Below are 21,640 nucleotides of genomic sequence, written 5' to 3'. Positions count from 1 at the left end.
CAGCATCTTGGCTGGTGAGTGGAGCCTTATTTTTTATAACAGCATACTTGTGTTTAACACAGGGTGTTGATTTAAATCAATGATGAGGAAATTCTAACTCCTGAACAATTGGAATAGACAAATGTTATTACTTGAAAAGTATTATATAAACATCAGTAAAATAGAATGCACCCATATTCAAGGTAGCTTATAGGTAAATTCCATAAATGCATATTTTCTAGATGATTTAATCAAATCTTACTGAGTTATAGTGTAGTTTTTATGGAGTCTTGTAGCAATTATAAGTCAAGTATCTCATATCTATTATAAAAACCAGTTTAAGAAGAGTCCACTTTGAACTTTGAGGGATTAAGTTCCAACATACCAAAAATGCTCAGTGATGAATCAAGATCACAGAAATAGGCAATTCTAAAGCTCTTCTCTCAGCTATACCCAGGATTACAGGGATGTTTTAATATAAAGATATTAGGTTACGCAAAAATATTAATTTCTTACTTTCTTTACTAATATACGTGTCAAAAACGACCCTTCTGGGGCGGCTGGATGGCTCCATTGGTTAGAGCGCGAGCTCTTAACAACAAGGTTGCTGGTTCAATTCTCACATGGGATGGTGGGCTGTGTCCCCTGCAACTAAAGACTGAAAATGGCGACTGGACTTGGGGCTGAGCTGCACCCTCCACAACTACATTGAAGGACGACTTGGAGCTGATGGGCCCTGGAGAAATACACTGTTCCCCAATATTCCCCAATAAAAATTTTAAAAAAAATGACCCTTCTAAGTTATTTTCAAGTTCACTTTAGAGGGAAGGGCCGTTTCTGAGAAATGCCGTTTTCTCTGTTGCCAATAAACTTGGGTTTGCTTCTTAAAATGAAGAGAATGGGGTGTATGTTCATGTATCAAATATGAGACACGCAGAAGTCATTTTCTCTTGAGGTCTGAGGGAGGGGAGAAAAATCCCCGATGTAGCATTCTGTCCAAATGATAAACCACAGCTAAGTGAGTGAAACATTTACAAAAGTCAAGGCAGCCAAAGGAGCCTCTCTGTTCAATAGAAAGAGTAAGAGATGGATCGGATGTAACAAAAAAATGGTCGTCGTAACACAATGGTTTCAAGTCTCAATTGGTCTCCTGTTATGTTCATTGGAAAATCAGGGCCAAGTGTAACCCCCACCCCGCCCCCATATAAACATTAGTTTTGTGTGTGGATCTTTCTGCTTTGTCCTTCATGTGGCCTCCAAGGGTGATAAAGCGAGAGTCATCTGATCTACAATGAAGAGAACTGAGAAATGATTCTTAGCAGACCCAGCTGTTCTGAAAGGCAAAAGCTTAGTATATATCTAGAGGTCAAATATACAGTAACTGATTTAATAGCAGTAAGTACATACCTACATAACTTGGGTTACAAATGAAACCAATCTCCTTGACCCTTTATTTCCTTACTAATACAGGTTTCTTTATATGTTTTGCCTTATATTCTAAGGTTTTCAATGCTAGAACACAAAGGAATACCTTTTGATATATTTTAGGTAATGTCCTATTATAAGGGCTGTATCACCAAGTGTTCTTAATATTTACCAGATTATATCTTAAAAACCTTATTTAAATAGTACCAATAAAATCATTAGTGAAGGAAATTAGTTTTAATAAATTAATTGGGCTACTGTTTAGTATCTGTGTCATTTAAGTTTTTAAATAACTCATTTGCATTTTAAGACATAAATCTGAATTTTTCTAAATGGCAAATTAGTTACTTTCATCCTTAATTAAATTTTGTTTCAGATTTTCATATAGTATTTTTATTTTCATGATATACTGAATTAAATGACATGGTTAAGTCTTAGGGCAAGTGCCAAGGAATAGCATTTTTTACCCTGCAGAAATGGTCAAAATATAGAAGTTGAAAAAAATCATGTTATTAAGTTATAACACATTCTGTCATTCCCTCTTCCCCTTTATTTTGTGACGATGATACAAAACACCACCATAAATAGAAATTTAATGTTTCAAAATAATTTGGAAGGGATCACATATTGCCCCCCCAAAAGCTCTTTTCTTTAAATTTAGTAGGGTCTGTATAGTTCAGTTTAAAAACAACTTCATATTTAAAGTGCTACTGAAAAGTGCACTCCAGTATTTTATAAAAGGTGTGAAAATTTTAAAACTTTGAAAATACTTTTTTCTCTACAAGAATAGGAATAATGAGTATAATAAAAATTCATCCCTGAGATAGTGGCTAGCTATAGAATAAAGTTGTACATAAATGTTTAAAGTTTTAAAAAGGATCTAATTATTAATACACCTATGGGGCTTTATGGGAAAACTGATACCTAATTCCACTCACCATTAGACTTACTCTGAGTTTTAAAATATGTAGCTCTACCAAAGGTGCCATTTTCATAAGTGCTTTATTAAGTCTACAAATGCAACACGTATATAGAAGCGTACATGATATAGAATATAAGTCAAGATCCTCGTCTACATGTTGGCTGACTCATTAAAGGGTCAAGAAGAAATGTATTATTTACATTGAGATTATCTACTGGTGTGTGTAGAAAGTTTAAATTAGCCGCAAGAAATCTTATCTAGACACGCACCTGCTGAGTGCTATGATCTGGTATTTACTGGGCAGATTAATTACAAACGTGTCTTCTGTTCCTTTAAATATGACCAGGCAGATGCAGAACTTGGTGTTCATAGTGAGTGCATTTCTTCTAAATGCCTGCAGGATATAAAGGGTGATTACTATCAAATCATCAAGAATTACTTTCCAAATTAACATGCATCTCATGCATGACATAAGAAATGAATTAAACACCCATTTACCACCATGTAATTTAATCCCTAGTTTAGTTAGGTATTGGTAATTTCTCAATTGCTTATTTTTGAGTGTTTCAAGCAAGATTCACCTTCACAGATATTTGTCAACATGACTACTCTGATGTCGCACTCTGCACTTTATGTGAATATGGATTTTGACGTACTTCTGAGAGAGTTATAAAACTCCAACATGATCCACTGAAAACACCAAAATCTACATGCCTTTTGTCTGTAAGCCTTAAGGGCCTTTCAGCAGGTGTTTCCTCCAACAGCTGCCCCCCCAGAAAAAGACAGTATTTACAGACATTCCTATCCATAGTGTGTCCCTTTGGGGACTCCTAGTGGTGGTTAGAAGTTGTTGTCTATTTGGCCTTAGGACCCTTGTATGAAAGGAAGCCTTTGAAGAAAGCAGTCATTGGCGATTGATGGAATATATTCCCATAGGGCAGGTAGACCATTCACTCCCGAAATACCCCTTCCTTGGTAACATCTGTAGCTATGAAGTAATGCATGGTAGGCCACTATTCTGGAGAGTGCACATAAGTTCTTATTGTCCTATAAGAGGACAGGTTGACAATGCTGGCAACCAACTTTTGCCAACTCTTGCTTAATTAAATCTGGTCTTTATTCTATAGCTTTTAAGCTCTCTAGTGTTCACTTAATACCCTTATAGGTTATTGATACACAGTTATGAGAACTAATGATAATACTATAGAGGAAAGGAAGACTATCATTTATTAAATAGTTACTATAGGGGAGATACTAATTAAGCTAATTATTCTGTACAATCTCACAGGCAAATGTTATCAGCCCTATATTATAATTAAGATTTAGGGGAACCAAGTTATCTGGTTTAAGGCCACACAGCTAAGCAGGAAACAGAACTGGTGCTAAACATCTAATCCAAATCCTCTTCTCTATTACAATGCCAAGCCCTGCAAAGACGTTTTATCAATTGATCATGGTTGCTAGGAGAACTGTGTTGATAAAGATTCTGAGGCCAAATTCAGGATCCGGCAAAATGCTTTGATCAATGTGAGGTATGCCATAGCACGAGCGCAGGGACTAACAGTATGTTTGTTATCTCCACACTGCCATACTGGTTCTGGAGATAATAGAACACAAATGAAAAGCAATTTAGATACACTGATGCAGTTTATGAGCAGCATTTTGACAGGACTCATCCTTCAGGTAGTAATTATATTCTTTCTAAAACATATTTTGGAATTTTCTCTAATAATCTTCACGGTCTACTTCTGCCTAATGAATGAAGTCTGAACTTAGTGGCCTGGAGATCACAATTGTCAATGATGGGGCTGTAACCTACTGTTCAATCAGTCTGCTTCTCTGCCTTTTTTTGTTCACGTTCTCTGCCTCGTATGTTTATACAGCCCATTAAAAACACCCGTTTTTCAAATTCCAGCTTCCTAGTAAAGTACAAAGTTTCCTATACTACGGTCTGGATGGCCCTCTGTCAGAAATAATGTAGAGTGGAATAACTGGAGATGATTTTAAAGTCATAAACCCTTTAAGTAATGACCTAATTACCCTAGAGGTGATCTATGTCTGTTGTGTATTCCTATACTGACTACTCCTTGTTCTTCGTTTGGTTCTTCATTCCACTTAGAGAGGAATGTTTATATTCCTCAGGCTGAAGAGGAAGGAACTTCTGCCAACTCTCTTGCTCTCTATACCCTATGGAAGAGTGACACATTTGACTGGTCCACACCGTACTCCTATGACATGTCACTACTCTTACATAACACTTTTCCCCACAATTCAGTTTCCCTTTCACTATCTACTTTCAAGACCAACAGGTGTTTGTGCTTCCTAATTTCATACTGTAAGGAGACGAGCCCATCCTCTCTCGCATCTATATCCAAGCACAGAAGACAGGCCCGTGGTCTTCACTGGTGTACAGGCATATGGACATGGGGTCTATTTCAAAGATCCAGCTTTCTCCTCAGATTCAGGACAGCACACAGGGCTCAGATTTAGATTTCACTTCTGCCTTGGCCACAATTCACATTAGTTACTCCACTCTTCTACCAGAGGACCTGCCGTATTAGAGGTTATCAATTCCTCCACTAATCAAGTTGATCCTCTGATCCTCTTTGGACTCAATCCTTTTTTGTCTCTGCTATTGCCCAGAACCCTGGAAAGAAGGGTCTGAACGTGTATCACTAACCATAGCTGGCCTCATTAGTTTATATATATAATATAAATCTCGTATCCTGAGCTTGATTACGAGGTTTCAAAAAGTTGGTATTACACAGTGCTGTGTTAATAGTAAGCCTCATACTTTTGTTAATCAAGTGATCTATCCACATTGTTTCTAGGCAAAGTATCTCAGTATCCCCTGTTAACATTAACCAGAATCATGCGTTTTCTCCCCACTCACCCTTTTGCTTGTCTTTGTACTACTTGTGGCCTATGGGTTCCTGATCCCCTTATACAGTCTCTCTTATTCTAACATTATTTTATAAAACCTTCTTTTTTAAAAGGCTCTGGGCGTGAACTGGTATGGGGGTGGTTCTCCTGACGGAACAACAGAGATCAGCAGGAATAATCGCTAAGTGCGGGTGAGGGCAGGAGCTGATGTGCAGACAGGGAAACTGGGCACAGTGGTGTCGGGAGTCCATGACCATTTCTGGGCACAGGACAAAACCAGGGAGTCTGATACCCTCCCTCAGTTATGTCAATTGGGCAGCTATGACAAATGCACAAAAGAACAACAATGAGAAAACATGGAAGAGAGGAAACTGAGGTAGCCTACTATAAGATGAGCTATCAACAGGTTTTGAAAGATGAGCAAAATTTTGACAATGATGGGGGAGAATGTATGCCAAGCAGAGGAGACAGAAACAAAGGTAAAGAAATGAGAAAGGCACTGTCTGAGGAATGTGTCTGGAGAAGGGCAAGTAATTTGGGGTGACTGAGGTACAGGGACAAATTGGAAAGGCAAACTGGTCAGATCAGGAAGTATTCTAAACATCAGTATAAATTTGTATTTTACTATGAATATGGTGCAGTAATGCCTTCTAAAGCATACTTTGTCCAGAAGCAGGACAGGCTGTAGAGGAAAGGGACGAAAGGGGAGAGAGGTAACAATGAGGGATGATGATAACGTAGATGACAGGTAATGAAGGAATAAACGAGTCCAGTGGGCATGGAAAGGAGAAGTAAACATTTTTGGAAGTGATATGACCCAGCAGCAGTTTGGATGTGGGGACAAAAAGAGACACAATTTTGCGGTTTTGAGCCTTATTATTAGATAAACGTAATCCCCAGAAAGGCAGAATGAAGAACAATTGGGGGGAATGATGAAATCAGCATACTTGCAGGGGACAATGTATAGCAGCTGAGATGTGGGTTTACAACTCAGGAGGGTCACGGATAGATTTGGGAACATTATACACTAAAGTGAGAGCTCAAGTGAAGGGAATGGATGAGATCATGAAGAAATTGCCCAAAGTGAGAAAACAGTCAAAAGAACCCTGGGAAATACCTCATACGTAAGTTTCATTTCACTGCTATTTCTCTGTTGCTTCCCACTAAAAGGGAAGTCGACTGGTAGGTTAACCTTCATTCTTTCAATCTTTTTGAAAGTACTACTCAAAGACTCAGAAGAACACCCCTAACATGTAATGATCTTTGCTAGAATTGATGACGACAAAGCTACTCTCAGTACTCTTAAGTTCCCCCAAAAGTTCACAAATGAGACTGTCATATACTAAATGTGGATTTTCATTTGCCCAATGTGTAACTGTGAATATGTATTATGATCACCATCTAATAGTTCTTTGTTGGATTTTCATGGGTCAGAAGTTTTATAAAATACTTAACCCTATAATGAATGAATATGTAGACACATGTGTAAACATACTATATCCTTACTACTTCATAGGATCTAAAACCCGTGACCAGTAGGGAAACCTGACATTCATAGATCACTGCTATGCAAGAGCACAGACTCTGGCACCAAGCTACTCAGGTTAGTATCCCGGCTATCTCTTAGGTGATTCTGGAATCAGGTACTTAATATCTTTGTGCCTCAATTTCCTTACCTATAAAGATAACAACTACACCTATTTCACATAAGTGGTTGTGAAGGTTAAATGGCTTATGTATAAAGTGCTTATAGTAGTACCTGGCACACTGAAAATGCTCAGTAAATGTTAGCTACCAGGATAAGCTATTATTTGTTGTGTACAGCAGAATGAACATTTTAATGAATGAAAGTGACAATTTTCTATATAAGATACTTTGCAAATATTTTAAGAAGAGCTGGTTTGTTAGAAAGCTAATATTAATCACTTGAGATACCATTTCCAAAGAACGCTATTTTCAGGACAGAATAGAAGTCTTTCATTTTGCATTAATTTTTTTCTAAGAGATAGCAGGCAACATCTGGTTAGCTTCTAAAAAACTTACTACTGATACCACTAAGTCTGGGATAAAGCTAGTTCTTATCGTGAACCTTCAGTTACAGGTATACTAAACACCGGAATCACATCATGACGCATTGCCTTTAGCTAAGTTATAATAAGCTATTTATAAATAAATCTTTTTTTGTGTGTGCCTGTATTGCTGAATCCACAGGAACTGTTTTGAAGAAAAGGTACAACTAATTAATATGTAATTATTTAATCAATGTACGACATTTCCATCATAGACTTGTTATAGCTTGTTCAGTCAGGTGTGTCCTATAGAAACTATAATCCACCTGTCAGTATCTAGTTAGCTATTTATACTAAAGGTGCTCAATTATGGGCCCCTTTATAGTCACTTAAAAATATGCCCTCTCGGGTGGCCCAGGTGGTTGGAGCGCTGTGCTCCTAACACCAAGATTGCCAGTTCGATTCCCACATGGGCCAGTGAACTGCGCCCTCTGCAGCTAAGATTGTGAACTACGACAAGACATTGAGCTGGGCTGCGGTGAGCGGTGCACCGCGACTGCTTTAGCCAGATGGAGCACAAGGCTCATAATACCAACATGGGCCAGGGAGCTGCGTCCTACACATCTAGACTGAGAAACAACGGCTTGAACCGGAGTGTGCGTGTGTGTGGAGAATATTGAATAAACTTTAAAAACAACAACAAGCTCCCCCCGCCCCAAAAATATGCCCTCTAGCCTAGACAGCGCTCTTTTCCAATCAGCCTCTAACACTCAGATCTGGTCACACTGCCCTCCTATTGTTTGTTTATAAGAATAGATTACATACAATTTCAAATAAAGCTCCAAAGCACATGGCCCTATTTTCTTTGTGGGCAGACAGTACCAAATTTGATAATATAAATAAAATGTTTCCATCTGAACAAAACAGTGAACTTTAATAAGGCTAAACGTAATTAGAAAGGTGAAACAGTACCTCAATTTAGAATGGCTTTAAGGAATTCATAGCTGTCAAGATGATGTAACTCTATACGAAAGAAAAAACATATATTTTTTCAGAAAACTGTTCAAAGTAAGTTGTCACAGTATATGACGCAGAATAGTGAATTAAAATGAAATTAAAGAACCCAAACATAAAGTTTTATTTTACATTATAAATAGCAGCCTTGGGGCTATAAATTCTCATTTCAACATCCTACTGATTTGCCTGATTGTGTTTCAGAATGTACATTTAAAAAATTAGGATAAGAACTGCCAAGAAATGTATTACTATAATGTATGCTTATGGTTTATTATGATCACTTGTCTCTTGTGCTGGATTCTATAATCCAGAGGATAGGGTCGTGTCCATCTTGTTCATTAGTGTATCCCCAATGCTAGAACAGTGCCTGGCTCATAGTCGGTATTCAATAAATATTAAGTGAATGAGGCCTGGAAGGAGATAGCAATTTGTAAGTATTTGATAATATTAAGATAATTCCTTTAAAATATTCTTAGAGTGGACATTTGTTTTTATCCATTCAATGAGCATGCATTGTGGACCTTCTATTTGAGTTCTACACGAAATTCTGGGGTTCCAGTACAGAGATAGGACTTTTATTTGCCTGGGAGGAGCCCAGAAAGAGCCCTGTACCCAGACAATCACAATACACTACAACATGATACATTTATAAACATTCAGACAAGTGTTGTAGAAGCCTAGAAGATGAAGCAATTTAGCTTTACCTAGGCGAGCTGGGGAGAGCTTCACAGAGGATGTGACCGCTGAGGCTGACCTTAAAAAATGAGAAGTTTGCTACACAGAGAAGAAAGAAAGAACAATCCAGGTAGAGAGAAGCAGTAGAGAGGCCTGGAGTCCCAAAAGAGAGAAATTCTAGAGGGCTAAAACATATGGTACAAACAGTGTGAATTAAAATGACTACTTTCCCCCTACGTGAGGTCTGAACTGGAGGAAAAAATCACCTAACATTTACTTATTACACAAGTCCTGCTTTAAACTATGCAATTAGCTATATAACACTATAAATATATACTTTATTATTACATATATGTGTTTAAAATACATAAACCACTTAGAGAAATTATCTAACTCTTTTTTGAAGAGCTTTTCTGACTGCTGTAAGTTAACATGAAAAAAAAATTCACCTGTCAGGTGACATAAAACCAATTTCTACTAAATGTGCCAGAATAATTTTTCTCCACCTCAAGAACAGTTATCTTCAGTCTGTTCATTACTGTCTTTTTATAGTATTTTTATTTAATAAAACCTATTAAGACTACCATACAAATCTCTTTACTTATGCTTTTATCTTTTAGCTGATCAATTTTTATATTGCTGACATCCCTTCTTCACCATTTGCTCATTTAAAAATTCATAGTATGTGTGATATGTCTCTGGAGAAAATGTCTATAAAATTTGTTACAGCTGGCAAATGTGTATGAGTCAGTGATAGCACATGACTAAATGCTTCACAGAAAATAAAATTTGTTTCTGTAGTAAGCAGAACTGTTTAAATGTTATTTATTTTTATGTTTCGAAGAAAATATATTGTGAAGTGCTGCATTGATTTAATACGCAACTATGTCTGTGTACACGCTGTAGAAGGAAAATTTATGAAACCTTTGCACAACTCCTTTAATTGAATTTTCCAAATCTCTCACCACACACAAATAATCAATATCTTCTGCAGAGAAAACCAGTCAGAATTATTACAGTCTTTCGTTTCAATTTTGTTGTCATCAGCACATACAGAGCACCTGGATATTTGTAATGTCGGATAGCAAGTTATTTATACCTCTTAAACACATAATTGCTATTAAATGAGTTCAAATCTATAGTTTTAAATTCTTTTCCTGACTACTTAAAAGATAAAAATTATCATACTTCTAATAAAGTGTAAGACAATTTAAATCATGGACGAAATTATTTAAAAGACTTTGAAAAGTAACAAAGCAGTTTGTTTTTCCTTAAATACTAGACAAATCTCAAGTAAGCAGTTGAAATGTGTCCCCAAAACAGTGATGGATGATGTAAAACAAGAGCATTAACATTATTGACAGGAAAGGTATGAGCCACGTACAGCAGACATGACAGCTGAATCCTTATCAAGAGCTGATGACTACAGTTGTACATGAATGCATATTTGTGTCACCCAAACTAATATCTCCACTATTTATCTCCAGATAAACTAAGAATGTTAAAGCATAGGGAGAATTTTTGTTGTTTCTCCTAAAACTCATCATGTCTAAACTTCAAACCTCAGTGCTTTTAAAACCGAAGTATTTGTTTGAAAAAAGATAGTTTAATGTTAAGATAAAATAGAAAAAAAAATAAAACGGTAGTAGTCTTCTAGGAGTAAAATTATTTAGCTGATATGATGAATACTTTTTCAAGACTGAGTGGGGGAAAGAACAACATATTTTTAAGTTGAAAAATACTTCAGTGGGTGGTTAGAATGAAAAGGCAGTATCAAACTATTTTATTGTCTTAGAACAGGAGTTTAAAATTTGTCCTGTAGTCCAAAAATTTGAAAACTTTAAAATCCTACAACCAAGATGAATTTTACCATGTTAGAAGATAGCATGTTAGCTAAGGAAAACAGAAACATTATAGTCTGTGCCTTTCTTTTTAAGGCTAGAGCTAGAAATTCTGAAATATTTTGTATTACAAACAGCTGAAACAATCAACTTTTTTGAACAATGTAAAGTTCAGATGGTTAACATTTCATTTAAAATATGCATACTGCAACCTACACAATTATTCTCAAAAATGACAAAATATGTTTTGGACTGAAGCTAAATGTCTAGATTTCACATCTTGGCAACTGCTCTACAATTTGCTTATTCTTTCCAAAAACATTTTGTTTACTGAAAGTACTAGTCACAGACAAACAATGATGGTATTTTCTAATATCTCCAGAAAAAATAAAAATACTAAGTACTAGATAATGCCATCTATTGACTTAGGAATATTTGTATCAAGTTGTTTTAAGTTGAGGTTCATTATGTAAAGTAAATAAATTTCATGCCTTACCATGTGATGATAATGTGACATTCCATTTGTATCAACCCATTAAATGGTCATATGTTTCAAATCTCCAGCATAACAAATTAAAGATAATTTTGAAAATTCACATCCAAGTGTAATAGAAAAAGAACCTTTCATTGCATTATTTTTCTAATAGTCATGAAGCCAATATTATTAAGGAAAGTGAAGTTAGGCTTACTTCCTAAGTAACTGAAAAAGAAAGAAGGCTTCCTTTGTTTAAGAAATTTGCATTTAGCAGAAGAGATTCTCTTTTATTCATATACTCTATCAAGGCATTCCTTGATTTCCAAGCTCTGGTTCTTCTGAAAACTATGAAAATCTCAGTGTACCTTTTCATGTTATTGTGTATGTTTTAATTTTTTTTTAAAAAAGTTATATAAAGCTTTATGTCAGATATCTTTACTTGAAATAATGGAGTGTTATTTTTACAATTATACTCCTCTGTCTATAATAAAAACTGCAACTGATACTAAACAAACTAGCACTGAAATACAGAAAAATAAATAGAACTAAGAGACCAATTTGAAAGGACAACAATAGCGTAAATGTTGGAATTCTCCTGGTATTGTTTACTTTAATTATTCTAGGAAAATTTTATAAGAATCTGAAGGACATTCTTTTGATAGTAAAACAAGTAGTTTGTTTATCCTCATTTTCATATTTACCTAATAAAACAAATCCAATACATAGTATAGGGCTGATTTTATATTACATAATTTCTAACTATACAATTTCTAATATTATGAAGATTCTAAAACATTTTAAAATTTAGCCAATTATTGGTAATAGCATAGTAAAAGAAGAGTCAAGTAGAAATTTCTACATAAAGTTGAAGGCTATATCCCCAAATAAAAAGTTGAGGACTACAGGAACATGAAAGGAACATATAATGCAAATTAGTTTGCGGTGTTAAAAAAAAAACTAATGAATTTCTCTTAAAAATGAATGTATGAATAGAAGGGGATGAAAGTTATTAACTTAGCAAAACAATTTACATATATATGTGCCTGTGTTGGTGAACATTATCTTTAACCAAAAAACAACAAAAAAACCCCACCAATATAAAAAAATACACATATTAGGAACCAGAGAAAGAGGAAAGAAAAGCACCTAGTAAAAATATATAACTCAAACTCATATTATAAAGAAAATAAGCTTCAATCTATTTTCAGGCATTACTTCAAAACAGTTAAAAAGCTAATGAAGATTTGAATACCTCAGGAAATATGAGAGCTAAATGTAGCTCTTGCCAGGACACAGAAATGGAAGATGGCTTATATATTTTAATATATACTATATGTTTACATATAACATATTATATATCTTAACTCAGTGTTCATTTAAACCACAACAAATAATCAGTGCTTATTAGAAATTTTAAAATACGATTTAGTGATACAATCCTCCTTATGCATGAACAAAAATACTCAGTCCTTAGGGAAAACCTGGTAATGGGCAAGTCAGTTTTAATGCCTAAAATGTTAGAAAACAGTTTCAAGGCTGATCATGCATAAACACACAAAGAATCAGTACATACTGGGTAACTGAGATAACTGTTTTAACACATGGAAATAACCTTAATGTCTTAATGCATGTTTAGCGAAGGAAATAATACCTTTGGAAATTTTTTCCCCATTAAGTTTTAGCAGTGATAATTCTCTTATTTATTCTACAATTTTTCCTTCCTCATTTTTCAAAACATAGTTTTGAAAATAGCCAACTATGTAAAGCCTAATTATAATTAGTTTTAGGAAATTACAGATTAAAAAAAAAAGTCACACAATTGTCATAGAATATATAGACTCAAGATTTTCTCTAACTGGTTAATAATAAACATCCCAATTTCTCATCATGATCCTCTAAACCTTGTCAAGTTAGAAAAGATGAAAACCACTGAAACCCAGTTATACATTATAATTAAGTTATACAACATGGGAGAGATCTCAAAAACCTTTTCTAAGAAAGAGCCCACCTTTATGTTTTTAAATTCTTGGGATCACAATGGAAGTTAGCTGTTCAACTAAATGGCTCAGGAAGCCTGCTCAGCTCCCTTCCCACATGAGTTTTGGTCTTGCTATGGATTCTGGCTTGCCATGAACTGGTTGGCTTTTAGAACTGACCAGCAAGGGATCTCAGCACTTTTAACTGCAAACTCATCACCAGCTTGTTAAAGATCCTAACCAGTCCAACATACTAGATTGGTTGAACCAGTTTCAGTTATGCCTCGTGTTTCAATCTGAAAGCTGGAATGACTGGATGATTATTTTAAAATGAGGCAACATGGAATACTGAAAAGATGATACTTTTTGAGGCCATACTGGTCTTTTCTTGGAATCCCTGCTGTGAGACTTAAAGAGAGTGTCTTTGGGCAAGTTATGTAAGATTTTCTCTGTCATTGTTTCTTATCTATAATGACAATCATAATAGCTATCTGGCAAAATTGCTGTAAAGATCTGCTGATCCTAGTGTTGGGAACATCGTAATTATTGGTCCTCAATAAGTGGTAGTCATTGGTACTCAAAAATGATAGACTAAAAACATGGCTACCCATTTCAAGGACAACCTCTGTAGAGATTGCTAAATGGCGTTCATGTCAGTAATATTTAAATGATCCCTCTTAAGTTGGTTTAAAGGTTTTAATATTTTACAATCCATGATTATTTCACTTACTGAGGTGTTTATATGTATGGGTTATGGGAACTTAAAACCTGCTTATTTAGTTTCCCATGCTGTGAAATGCTCAGAGGCATAAGAGTTAACCGTAGATCAAATGTCATTAATGATCTGAAAGTTTTCAGAAAACTGGTTACAAAGTAACTTTTTATGCTTCGTGTATCCTTCTAATTCACCATTAAGAGTGCTGTATATTAATTCATTGTTGCCTCATTTGTCTGTATTCTCAAAAAGAACTTTTAATACAAATGCAAAATTTAAATCTTAAACTGAAACATTTTTCAAAAGATATTTAAAAAGTTCAATCATCAGAGAAGTTGATCTCATCAGACACAGTCTGCTAAATACCATATAAAGTTTTTCAAATGAGATTTGTGTTCTCTCAGAAGAGTACACTAAAAGACCATGAGGACTGATTTTAAATGATAAGATGAAAGGATCTCTTTATGCAATAAATTAAAAGACAACTTTTTACCTTGGCTAGGAAGTCTTGAACTCTTCTTTTCAAACAGTTTTTGTTTTGTCACTTTTGTCACTAGAAGAGAAAAGAATGCTTTGTGAAGAATTAACATGGAATATGAATAATTTCTCATCTTGGAAGAACACAACTTCATTAAAAAGATTTGCATTAATATATATGTATAGGTATCAAGTACAAAATGCAGTACCTTATTATACCTTATTAAAAGAATGAGCATTACATAAAAAATAGCCTAATACCAGTCTCCAAGGTACATTCTTTCCCTTCATATTTAAGACCAATCCTTGAAATAACATATCCCAGTAAAAGATATGTGGCTTATTTTTAAAATAATATTTCTATCAGATGTCCAGCCAGTAGTAATATGTATAAAGAACTCTATCAAATTTAAATTTGGGAAAAATGAACAGGTTTATCGCTGCAATTGAAAATATTAAAATACATATCTAAGTGTGCACATAAGGAGATACCAATGTAAACTCATAAAATTTTCTTACTTAGTTCTTTCGTTTTCTGCATTTCTCTTTTTAAGAAACATGATGCACAGGAGACACCAATGAGATTTTCAAGCTCTCTACTGCCCTCCAAAGCCTAAAAGAAAGTCATTTGAAATGAGTTAAGTAAGTTCTCAAAGATAACCTTACTGACAATTCCAGTGAAAATATAGCATGCTGTTTCCTTCATCTGAAAAACTTAAATTCTATGATGAGAGACTTAACATTTTCTGGCAGGTCAACCACTGCAAGTCTTAAATGCCTGTATGAAAACAATTTATTAACTAAAAAGACTAAACATAATTTACAAATTTACTTTTAAATGTGAAGAAGCTATTATGGTTAATTAATGTTAATGTAAGAAAAGAAATTCCCATAAAAAGTAAACATATCTCCTGCAAACCCTTTCCTGGATTGGATTCTCCAACCTGGGGCTTCTCTCCTATTCTCCTTTCTCAAATGGGGTAGTAGAAATAGGAAATTACATTTAAAAAAAAAAACAAAGAAAAAAGCGAACCTGTACAATACTTAAACTTTGCATTATTTCCATGATTTCTTCTGACGATTTCTCAACTTTAGAAAGCAACATCATGAATCTATGAATAAGAAAAAAAATATTTAGCAAGATCAAGCATTTACACACAAGTCATTTTCAGAGCTTTAAATCTTTATAAATGGTCCCCCTCCATTCTTTCATTCCTTTACAAACAAAATATGTATTATCAACCATCCTGTCCAAACTTTGGAGTTTCACTTTCTCTCATTCCCATTGAGCAGTGGGAGAGATTATAGATGTAAATGTCCAAATCTGTGGAGAAGTTTATAAGTTCATTTGAGCCAAAATGACCAGACGTTGGGAAGCATGATCCCAAATGCTCCGGGGAGAATTAACAGTTTTTGCAGCTTCTTTTAGACATTTGGAATTAAGGAGGAGGGAACGTAAGGAAGATTGCATGAAGGTGGGAGAAAGCAAAATACAGGACAGTTAACAAGATTATGTGCTTGCTTCCAGGGGTCTGGAAAAGAGGATTATTTTTGGCAGTTCAAAGGTTTGTTAACCTAGATGCACAACAATAATGGAGCCGGTTAGCCTAAAAACCTCTTACTAAACAAGTTATAGACCTGAGGTGTGACAACCCACCATGATCTGCCTAGTTACGAATTTATGATCAGATCACCCTTGAGGTTACTTGCAGTCAGATTTAGTAGAGTACTTTTTGTTGATAAGATGTAGTTGGCTTGTTCCTTTCTTCACTTTGCGAACACTAATAGACCACCATGTCCTTATTTACTTACGTAGATTTAAGTCTATGAATCAGTGTTACCCAGTGATTTTTTTTTATAACTAATGAATGTTGAATTTTTTTTTTTTTAAATTGGGGAAGGGAAACAGGACTTTATTGGGGAACAGTGTGTACTTCCAGGACTTTTTCCAAGTCAAGTTGTTGTCCTTTCAATCTTAGTTGTGGTGGGTGCCGTTCAGCTTCAAGTTGTTGTCCTTTCAGTCTTAGTTGTGGAGGGCACAGCTCAGCTCCAGGTCCAGTTGCCGTTGCTAGTTGCAGGGGGCGCAGCCCACCATCCCCTGCGGGAGTCGCACCGGCAACTTTGTGGTTGAGAGGATGCGCTCCAACCAACTGAGCCATCTAGAAGCTCAGCGGCAGCTCAGCTCAAGGTGCCGTGTTCAATCTTAGTTGCAGGGGGCACTGCCCACCATCCCTTGGAACTTGAGGAGTTGAACTGACAACCTTGAGGTTGAGAGCCCACTGGCCCATGTGGGAATCAAACTGGCAGCCTTTGGAGTTAGGAGCATGGAGCTCTAACCGCCTGAGCCACCGGGCCGGCTCCCCAGTGATTTTTTTTTGAATAAAATAATAAGTTTTATGGCTTTAATATATTTGTGTGAAAAAGATGCAAAGTCACACTCTTAAATTTGAAAATAAAACTTCAGTTGTAATCTTACCTCCTGAACGTACTTCTACTTAGCATTCTGGAAAAATTATTTTTTTTAAACATTTCTATAACTTTATATCATACTTTCTTTCCCTGGTATCATTACATATATTATACATATACATATCATTATCATACATATACATATCATATTATACATATACATATCATTATATATATTCATTATATATATTCAGTGTCCATCTCTGTAATTTCAAGGCTGTACAATACTGTACCTTGTAAACATAGCAATTTCAAATGAATAAACTCATTCTTCAAATGAAGAACTAGACCAAACACTTTTGTTGTAATTTTTAATTTTTTTTTTTTTTTTTTAAGGAGGGTGCAGCTCACAGTAGCCCACACAGGGATCGAAGTGGCAACCGAGGCGTTATTAGCACCTCGCTCTAGCCAGCTGAGTTAACCGGCCACCCCTAGCCCAAGCACTGTTGAACACGAGAATCTGACTACATACCTTCAAAACAAAGACAAAAATAAGAATGCAAAGAAATCTTGTATACTTTGCAGGTTTGTTTGCAGCAGTGTCATGAATGCAGGAATTCCGAAACGATTTTGTGTTTGTTGTAGGATTAAGCAAATGCGTAAATATATTGCTGCTGTTGGGTGCGAGAGAGATCTACTGCTTGACAAAGGGCGCAAACATGGAAAGGGGGAAGGTAAAAAAAAATCCTATATCACTATGAACTCATTAGTTTAAAAAAGCCAATTAATAGAAGGAATGACGGAATTAGAAAATTAGCACTGTGAAACATTTCTTAGCAATAAGTGACTCAGTAAAGTAGACTACTCTCCCCCTGTAGGTGGGCACCATCCAATCCACTGAGGGTCTGAATTGAACAAAAAGCAGAGCGAGGATTGGTTCCCTGTCTGCATGTTTGAGCAGAGACATCACTCCTCTCTTGCCCTGGAACTGGAATTTACACCATCAGCTCCCATGGTTGTCAGACCTTTGGACTTGAACTGGTATTATACTTCTGCCTTTCCTGGGTCTCCAACTTGCAGATGGGACTTAGCTTCCATAAATGCACAAGCCAGTTCCTCATAATAAAACTATCTATATATGTAGTTACATATACTTTATTATCAATCCACTATTAATTATTACATCAATATTTTATTATCACTAAATATATTAATAATAATACTTAAACTTTATACGTATATATATACCTTGGGGGTGACAAAGAAATGTATACACATGAATATATACCGATAACAAAAGATGAATACAAGTCACGTTTGACTTCTGCAATTACAAGAGGTGCTCAAAGTGGTTGCCATTGGCGTACAGACACTTCTCACTACGGCCAACTACTGCTTGAGCAACGCTGACCAAAAGGGTCCACTTGTATACATTTTTTTGGCACCCCTGGTATACGCATGCTATTGGTTCTGCTTCTTTGGAGAACCCTAACTTAAACAATTGCCAAACAAAACAAAAAATGTTATAATCATTTCTAATTGATCTATAAATGCGAAATGTCCAGTTTAATTTCAGATTTTAAAAATCCAAGTCTTTAGAATGGTTTCACAAAATAATAAAAGAAATTTAAACAAGTGGAATAAATGAAGAAGCCATTACTACAGCTAATAAGTGGTTTTATTAACTAGGATTGAGTAATTTTATAATGAGTGGAAAAAACAATTAGAAACACATAATTTTTATATACTGTAAAATATCTTGGCTGTGCTTAAATTCACTAATTCTAATACCAAGTCACGGAGTGACAGACAAATAACAGATCTTTAGAAACAAATATTGAGAGAAATGAAATAAATATAGGCAAATTCTTAAGTGACCTGTAAGAAAGGTTTTGGCTCCTCCCTTGCTACTTGAGAGTTCACTGTTAAAAAATCTGAAGCTGTAAGCAAATTGATGGGTTTGAAAGAAGAAGGGAAGAAACCATAAAAAGTTAGAAGAGCTTAAGGGCAGCTGATTCAGAGGGAAAGCACTAAGTAGGTGTGGCTTGCTTATTACATAGTACCACTGTTGTCCAAAAACATTTCCTTCTTCACTACCTACTTTTACTTCTGAGTTTGTTATATGTCATATAATTGTATCAGACATTCATTTGGGTTAGCAGGTATCTGCTTTCAAATACAAGATTATATATGATTCAAAAATTGTTATTTGCCACTTGTTTCCACTGTATGTCCTTTTGTACAATTTGAGTTTTTTGTTTACTATGTACATATATTGCTTTTATTTTCAAATAAGTTAAACAAAAAAATGCTTTCCTCTTAATACCTAGTTGAGATTGGTTTCACTGAGGAAATGAGAATTTTGATTAGAGGAAGAAGGAGTAGTAATTCAGAACAAAGGTATTTTGGGATAAGGCATATGAAAATATTTAGGGCTGAGGGAGTATGGCTAGGGAAAGCAGATAAAGGGGTACAGCAATAGATGTAGGAGATGCCAAACAAGGAGACTTCTTTGACAAACTCTTCCCTGTGTCCCTATTGTACTCTAAACGGCACCATTTTCTATATCTTTTAAGGTAGATGACTACTGATTAATACTATAGCTCCACTTCATTATGAAAAAAATTGACTTGTGGCCCTCACTTGGGGTTATAACCACACATTACAACAGTACTTGCATGGAAAATTCATTCTGAGTTCCACTCAAATGACTTAAAAACATTTTGAAACATTACGCACACCCATTTCTAAGTTGGGGAAAGTGTATTAACTTACAACATGGGACCATAAGCTCCCAATGGGTAGACACTTCATTTTCCTCATCTCTATCCATCCATCATACCGTGTGGCACACAGAAGATACAGCTGAAGGGGTAAATGAGCTCAACATATGAACTACTTTGAAATTTTACCCCGTGTTCTAATTCAATTTTTCCCATCTCAGTGGATAGATATAAATTTTCTTTCTAGAATGCATATGCAGTAGCTTTCTGCACATAATGACTTGATTCAGGGCACCATGGGCAGGCAGTTATGAAAATGGGTGGTTGCTGGCAGGTAAGCCTTCTAGGTTCCTCTAGATCTGCTGGCTTCACTGTGTTCTTAGCTCTTGGACCAGCTACCTGTTAAGCATTATGCTCCCAGACAATCCCAGTATTACTTCTCCATCCATGCAAATCTGAAAAAGTGTTTTCCTCAGTTTTATCCAAAGTTGATCTCTTATGTGTAGGCCGGGAAACCTAGCTCAATGAGTATTAAAATTAAGGTGTCATTTATCACCGTCATATGAACACTGCAAAATACATCACAAATAAAGTATTTTACTTCTTTAAGAAAGAATACTTCACCTTAAACTAATATAAAATAATACTGAATATCAACTATAATTAAAAGAATAGCCACAAAATGTAAAGTACAGGGAATATACTCAATGATGTTGTAATAGCTATGGATGATGTGAGATGGGTAGTAGCCTTGTTGGGGTTATCACTTTGTGAGGGGTGTAAATGTCTAATCACTGTGTTGTTTTGTACACCTGAAACTAATAATAAAAAAAGAAAAAATACTTCAACTCAGCTATAACTATTAATTTCTGGAAAGATATTTCTCTTAATCACTTTAACAAATATGACCCTTTGCTTTCAAGATACATGTATGTCATTTCAAAAACAAACTTACTCATCGTCTTCTGTTGTAGATTCCTTTTTTTTGGTTAAACTGAGATGATTCAACTTTTTTCTGTTTCCTATATATGTGCAATAAAAAGAACATAAGGGAAAAATTGTCAAATTTTACATAGAATTTAGATCACCAAATTTTAAATAGAAAATAAAAGTATAGACAAATGGATGAAAAGAAAAAGTATCATGAAATTTGCTATGGGAAAGAATTTTCGCTATTATGAATAACTTTTTAATAGGTATTGGTTTTTTAATTTTTTTCCATTTGCTATCCTCCTATTTTTTATTCATGATCACATTACATAGAAGAAAACAATTGGAAAAAATTTCCATTGCAGCTTAGTATATTAAAGAGAAAACTAGAGAAACTAAGTTATCCTTCAAATGTATGCCGAGTTGAAATGTAAGTTTGATTTTATAGATTTTATAGCTCTAGTAGAACATGATTTTTGAACTTAGTAAACAATTGTTTTATAAGCTAACCATGTACTTGTTTGTTCTATAATACTTTACGGTACAATATACGCTATATACTTTAAACATATTTGATGTATAAGTATTTGAGGACACATTAACATATGTAGCCTTACAAGTCATGATAAGGTTTTGAGTTATATTCTAAGTGTGATGGGAAGTGAGTAGTACCTAAAATGACTGAAAATGTTACATAAAAGTGCTTATTTAAATTGTACCTTATATGTTTTGTATAATATTTAAAAAATGAGGATTGTTAATAGCCATTATGACTTCATTTGGAACTTAAGTTACTTCAGAAGAAGTAATTTAAGAAGTCTGATTCATGAAAGTCAGGCTTTTTTATTTCTAAAACATGTATAAGATGACACAATCTGATATAAGAGCCTAGACAGAATTCTCCTACCTTGAGACTTCTGTATATGAGATATATATGTTGAAAAGTATATAAAACACATATGTACAGTTTAATAATTACAGAGTGAATCAATGTAACTACAATATAGGTTAAGAAACAGAATATTACCAACTCCCCAGGAGCCCTTGCTATATGACTTTTTCAAAAAGAGCTTACTTAGTACTATAATCTGTGATAATTATCCACTTAAATGTCAACTGGAATCACGTGCCCAATCTTTTTATGGGCAAAAGGAATGGTCCCTTAAGTCCATATTTAATTTCAG

At 34.9% G+C, this 21,640-nt stretch overlaps 1 protein-coding gene across 7 annotated transcripts in view; it reads right to left on the bottom strand.

The window, feature by feature from the left end:
* Positions 1–740: 740 nt before the first annotated feature.
* ITGB3BP (integrin subunit beta 3 binding protein) overlaps positions 741–21,640 on the bottom strand; it is a 43,619-nt gene continuing 22,719 nt past the window's right edge. For 2 of the 7 annotated variants that reach the window (XM_081056304.1, XM_081056303.1), the window contains exons 4-9: positions 20,482–20,548; positions 15,428–15,506; positions 14,914–15,007; positions 14,411–14,470; positions 8,191–8,241; positions 1,112–2,720 (exon numbers count right to left, since the gene is read on the bottom strand). In XM_081056304.1, coding sequence (XP_080912430.1) covers positions 8,192–8,241; positions 14,411–14,470; positions 14,914–15,007; positions 15,428–15,506; positions 20,482–20,548 — 350 coding nt within the window. In that variant the 3' untranslated portion in view covers positions 1,112–2,720; position 8,191. Of the gene's footprint in view, positions 2,721–8,190; positions 8,242–8,939; positions 8,990–14,410; positions 14,471–14,913; positions 15,008–15,427; positions 15,507–20,481; positions 20,549–21,640 lie in introns of all 7 variants that reach the window. The other 5 variants (XM_081056305.1, XM_081056307.1, XR_013993796.1 and 2 more) reach the window with 4 other exon arrangements.

This window comes from Rhinolophus hipposideros (genome assembly GCF_964194185.1).
Source record: "Rhinolophus hipposideros genome assembly, chromosome: 8".
NCBI lineage: Eukaryota > Metazoa > Chordata > Mammalia > Chiroptera > Rhinolophidae > Rhinolophus > Rhinolophus hipposideros.
The sequence above is the reverse complement of the archived record's forward strand: the minus strand, read 5'-3'. Positions and strand labels throughout refer to the sequence as shown.